We start from the raw sequence: 6,316 nt of genomic DNA, 5'->3' as shown, positions 1-6,316 counted from the left end.
TTTCAATGCAATGTTTTTGTAATGAATTATTATGTGAGTGTTCATTTAGGATTCTGAAATCAGCTTCCCAATCCCTCACAGGCCTAAGGTTTAAAACAGAAGGTACACCACTAAGAGGAGCCAAACACAATCATGAAAGAGTAGACAGATGACTTAAAACTGCAACACTCAATATGGCTGCTATGGAGGAAAGGAAGTCAATTAACCAGAAGAGCAAATCAGATCACCTTTGTGTTTTAGAAAGCACATGCACATTTTTTGGACCAACTTGTAAAGTTTCATTGAGTTTTGCCACACATGACGTTTTTGTACATTGTCCATTTCCCATCCAAGTAGATGCAGCAGGAACTGCATAGCTATAAAATGGTTGCCCGTGGGTGTTACTAAAAAAATAGGTGGTGGCAATGCACAATGCACATTTAAGAGCTGGTTTGAAAAAGAAAAGAAGAAGAACAAGAAGAGAACGACTCAACATGATTTCCAAGTGAACTAGCTGTTGCCATCAGTATGACACCTGTTTAATTTAGACACCTGAAGCCTGATGTTTTAAACAACACCATTGTGCATAACCTCATTTGAATATTATTTCCTTATGCATATTGCCATCCAGACACATGATGCTACAGCCTATTAACAGTGTGGCCCACATAAGACAGTATCACTAATTATTATATCTGTGTCATAAGGGAAGAGTGGATCAGTGGATCATTAAAAATAGCTTTTTTTGTGTTTAGACAGGTCACCGTGGTAAACACAAGTTGGTAAAGATTCCTTCCACATGAACTGACCGCAGTCCTTTTGGTTATACCAGCAGCAGACACAGATTTTTAGAAGAGCAGATGGAAGTCATATGAGAAAACGTAAGACCACTTGGAGATGAGGTCTGGAAGCAAACCATGGTACTCCTTACATGGGGAGGAACATTGGGGGGAAAAAATCAATTGGGTACCACACTGAAAGTGAAGGGTATTGTCACAGGTTGCCAGGGGAAAGGCGCTCGAAGGAGTAAGATAGTCAAACGAACAGAGTCTTTAATAAATCTTCATGGGACCGTAGGCGAAAACCTCTTTACACGATGGAGACAGGACAAAGAAACTGAGGAAAGGCAGGGCTATAAATACTAAATCAAACGATGGACTAATAGGATGATTAACGAACACAGGTGGAAACTAATGAACTAATCAAGCAACACAGGAAAACTAGGTCAAGGCAGGGAGAACAGAAACACAGAACATAAACGTGACAGGTATGCACTTGTGAGACTCGTTCAGATATCATGTTTTTGAGAGCATGAAAGATTATCGCACCCAACCAAATCAGTTACTGGAGAAGATTGATGAAATGAGGCTGGAAAATGCCTTGCTGCAGCAAAGAAGAACATATATATGTCAACTATATAAGCTATACAACTAAAGCTTTGTTTTTATTTCCTTACAGCAGAGATGTCCTCACGTGTCGATGAAGATGATATACAGATGTCTTCGGCTAAGGTGGAAAGCTGGCTTCAGAGGCATCATTTATCAGACTATGGAAGTGTTTCCAGCTATGAGGAACTAGACAAACCTGAATAGGATAGTAATTAATAATTAGGTGGCTAAGGCAGTTTGAAAATGCATTGTTTTATTTTTGTCATGCAGTTGTTAAAATCACAAGTGCAGTAGTCACTGTTATAGTAATTTCATTAATATAATTTTTGTCCTCAACTAAATATTTCCACTATGTTGTTTAAACAGATTCTACTGTTGTTTATAACTTTTTATTATCTTTCATGTAATTGATCAGCATTAACAGACACAAAGTATTTCTAAATATCAAGCCACAGAACTAAAAAAATTTATATTTTTTTGGAGTATAAGATGTATTATATTTGCAGTAATTGATGCTCTTAGCAATATAGTTCAATATCTACTTTTTCAAGTCAAAATCATTTTGTGAAGAAACTCTGTTTAAGCATGGGATCTCGCGGCTTGTGGATCACTTCACTGTATTCAGTTAGATGTCTGTTGTTTGATCTTCTGGCCGGAGGGACAGAGGCAAAATTCACAGCCGCGTAATTCACATCTGAATCTCCAATCTGTAAAAAAAAAAAAATTCATAGATTTTTTTTTCTTTCTGCTTGAGAGCCATTAGAAGTTAATATGAGAATATATTAGGAAACTGATTTAATTTAAAAAATAATACAATTGAAATTACCTCATATGACGGAGATGCTACATTTTTAGATCCTTCAAAATGTGCAGAAAATTGTTAAACTTTGATATACATATTTGTGATTGAATATTTAAATTGTTTTGCACATAATATTATGATATTAGTGTGTACAACTTTAGACCACTATCCTATCCAATTAATCTCTGCTTAACTAATGGAAAATGTGGGTGGAATTTTACCTTTTTGCCTTTTTCTCCAGTTTTTATAATAATCAACCAAAAGTATGATTATTACCATCACAAACACAACATTGCAGGATATCAAGCAAAGTAACACAGGATCCCATACTTTTGGATTATTGTTATCTGAAATAGAGAAAAAAAATTAATAAAGCAACAACGTGCTGCTAATAGTAAAGATCTGTGAACACATTGCTGCATATAGCTGTGTTCTCTGCAGATACTTTTCCATGACTTGCAACAGTATAGTGGTCAAAAACATGTGGACATTTAAGCCATATATTTTTAGTGTTTGAATGTCATTGCATTTGTTTACAAAATATCAAACCAAGTGGCATTAATTTTAAGAAACAGTGGAAGCAACCTTTTCAAGCAAAACCTTTCTCAAAACAAATTAACATTTTAAATGATAAAACAATAGGTATGTGATTACACCTGTTTAGTAGAACTGACTTAATACATTTGATAAACACACTTTGAGACCTGTTGGTTAAAAGTAACTGGAAAAAATAGCTTCAGTGCAGTTATGTTTGCTGAAGCTCCTTGGTTGTATAATTTGTAAAATGCAATACAATTCATACAATTTTAAGTGTGTCTTAAGGGTACAAATACTTTTTGGAATCACTGTTGTGGAGGTGACAGTTAAAAAATCAGGTAGTAAAGGACTCAGGTATCAGGTAGTTAAGTCTTAGCACTAAAATGAAAAAAATTACCAGTATTTTTGAAAGTGGTTCTATTCACAACTTCTCTCTCCTCACATCCCACATTAAAGTGTTTGGTCTCATTTCCTTAGAAGCAGCAAATAAATATGTCAGGGATTAGACTGTTGGTTTTAAATGACTTACAAACAAGAGAAATTAGTTCAAATTGTCTACTCCAAAAAGAAATATATAAGACAATAGCATGTTGAATATATTTTACCTTTTAGCATCAGATGTGCTCCAGAAATAAATTCTATTTTATTCAAGAAAACTGTCCCACAGTAGTATTTTCCGATGTCCTCCTTGGTTGTAGCTTTGATGTTGAGGTGAAAAGAATCTTCACTTGCTGAAATATCGAATCTCCCGTCTTTAAATTCATTCTCAATTTGGATATCTTTCCAATAATTGTGTGTTAATGCAATAAGACGAGGAATCTGATCAGTGCTCTGTTTATACCAAACCATTGTGTTGTCAAAACTTTTTTTTGTCAAGAAACATTTGACTGTAACATCATCTCCCAGCTGGAATGTTTGCAATGAGACAATTTCACCACTGTTATCAGGTCGACCTCCAGCTGAAACAGAAAAGAGATTTCATTTTTAACACTAAATATGTATGCATGCTTGGAATTGACCAAATAAATAAATACATATTTATAACAGTGGAAAGAGAGAGAAAAAATCTACTTACAAGCCCAAAAGATCAAAATGGCCCAAATGATCATGTTTGAAGCAATGAATGTGTAAAATGCTTTTTAGAAGACTTGCATGGGATGTGATTGGACACTTTCAAACCAAGACTGTGATTGGTTGAAATCAATCTGGTATCTCTCACTCCACTCCCAAATTGAAGCAAAAGTGTTACTAAAGATATGGGGTGATGATCAATGACTGTGTCACTGTATTGTCTGTAATAAAAGACAGTCAAAGCATGCAAAAAATGTGTTTTTTTTTGGAGCAATATTGCTCTGCTCCCGGCCGTAGTCAAATGTAAAGGCAGCAAGATTAGTTTGTGAAGGCGTCAGTGTTTCATATCACATTTTAGACATGTCAGTCTCCAGATTTTCAATGAAACAGAGACAATTACAGAATTCCCAATTTAACTTACAAAAAGTAGTTCAATGAGCCTTTTTATGTCGTAATAGATTATATCAAAGGTTCGCGATACATATATGTGTAGCTATTCAATGATGGCAAAATCTTACGTATATGAACCTAAGTGGAATCAAGTCTAAAGTTAAAGTCTAAATCATTTTGTTATTTTTAGTACTTTGAAATGAAAACTGACAGTAAAAATACTACCTATATTCTCTTTCAATGTTATATATTTTATACCTCTAATGTTTGAGATAAATCATGGACTACACATAATGCATAAGATCACAGTATGTGAACTTGCCACAAATCTAAAAGTTTTTGTTTTGATGAAGTGCTGCTTGTGTGAAAACAGTTTGTGGTTTTCTTGTTTTTCTAAAGATGGTCATCAGAAACGACTATCGACCACAATAGCATCATATTTAGTAATCACAGAGAAACAGGTCACAGTGGGACAGATATACATCCTGTGTGTACATGTGAGTGAAAGTGCAGGCGCATTTTTTTTATATAGTCATAGGTGTAACACTGCCTCTGAAATGTTTCACGACCACAGTGTTAATTCATCGGAAAAGTAAGCAGAAGACCATTGCATATTCAGACCTCTTTTGCACTGCAAGTGTGAGTAGGTGTTTCTGGCAACCACATATTAAACATGTGACTATGTGGAACAAAACTACAACCTTTTCAAATAAATGACTATATGTAACTTAAGAAATGTAAAGTTGAATCTGCGGCTACATTTTCTTCACAACTTGACAATGAGTATTATTATTATTATTAGTATAAAAAAAGAACACACCCATAGATGAGAATCCACATATCTACAGACACAAAGTTTTTATTTAGGTTATTATTCAGAAATAACCTCAAGCAAACCCATGAGGCCTTAATATGGCATTAAACATCTGCTGCTATATTGAACTATTAGGTTGTTTATATATAATAATATTAACATATTATAAAATATTATCTTATATAATTCTAAATGTTTGTGTATTTAGGGTGGTATGTCAATGGTTTCGATTTTTTAAGCTTTAGCTCCCTCTTGAGGATTGACTCAGTGATTAAAAATTAAGCAACAATACAGAGCATTTAACAGGGAAGGATGAACTGAATTTCATCTTATTTCCACACTGTCCTGTAAACCTATACAAACTCATCTTGTTATTTTCCTACTCTTTACTAAAAATCAAATCAGGATGTGATTATTAAAAGAGTCTGGTTCAGTTTGGATTCACTGTATCAGTTTATTAGTAGTTATCACAATCTTTCCATCACAAAATTATCACATGATCTTTTTAATTTAAATACAATTGTTTAATCCAGATTATTTCATACAATAATTCATTAACAACAATGACAAAAACACCTTTAGGGGGACAAATAAAAGAGCCAAGGCTTTGGGTTTTCCTTTCTGTACCCACTCAAACATTTGTGTGTCTTTTTTTATTGCTGAAGTGTGTTGAAATTTTTTCTACTACATTCTACCGTACGGACGTAAATTTACTTTCCCTTCAGCCTGAGGCTTTCACTTTTGGTGTGAAAAGGCTTTTATATTTGCAAAAAATATAACTTTTTTATTTTAAAAACAAACAAGCAAGCCCTGTCCAGATTTTAAAAGCAACGCAAAAGTAACGTAACACATTACTTTCCATAAAAAAGTAACTAAGTAACATAATTAGTTACTTTTTTATGGAGTAACGCAATATTGTAATGCATTACTTTTAAAAGTAACTTTCCCCAACACCGACACTCACAATGTTTACCAGTGAGATCGACTGAAGGACCGTGTTCGCACAGACACATAGGGCAGATGCACAGCTCTGAAAGTCTCTGTATTAAGAGTTGTCATGCATTCTGGCTCTCAAACGCCCATCATGTTGTCATGCATGTTATTTACAGTTTCTGTCCACTGGCTTTCCTCAGTAGCTGCTCTCGTGACCCGTTAAAATATATAAATTGCTAGTGGCTGAAGGGTTTTCAGTTGGGGTGCTTTGCAAAACAATGTCTCTGTAAACCAAGATTGGGGAGAAAAGACATTAAGAAGAATGAAATGCAATTTTTATTCAAGTTAAAAGGAAAAACAATGAAAGGCAGAGGAAGAAAGTCAATACCTGTGCGTGCCTAA

The 6,316-nt window shown here is 34.4% G+C and overlaps 1 protein-coding gene across 1 annotated transcript; it reads right to left on the bottom strand.

Moving 5' to 3' along the window:
• Nucleotides 1–1,924: 1,924 nt before the first annotated feature.
• Nucleotides 1,925–3,815, bottom strand: LOC107731884 (uncharacterized). Its single transcript, XM_016543072.1, has 5 exons — nucleotides 3,782–3,815; nucleotides 3,312–3,665; nucleotides 2,391–2,516; nucleotides 2,194–2,225; nucleotides 1,925–2,074 (listed from the first exon to the last, which is right to left on the bottom strand). The coding sequence occupies exons 1-5, from the start codon at nucleotides 3,813–3,815 to the stop codon at nucleotides 1,925–1,927; spliced, it is 696 nt and encodes a 231-aa protein (XP_016398558.1).
• Between the last annotated feature and the right edge of the window lie 2,501 nt (nucleotides 3,816–6,316).

This window comes from Sinocyclocheilus rhinocerous, unplaced genomic scaffold (assembly GCF_001515625.1).
Source record: "Sinocyclocheilus rhinocerous isolate Xijiao unplaced genomic scaffold, SAMN03320098_v1.1 scaffold1841, whole genome shotgun sequence".
Classification (NCBI taxonomy): Eukaryota; Metazoa; Chordata; class Actinopteri; order Cypriniformes; family Cyprinidae; genus Sinocyclocheilus; species Sinocyclocheilus rhinocerous.
Note: the sequence above shows the minus strand (reverse complement) of the source record. Positions and strands in the feature narration are given on the sequence as shown.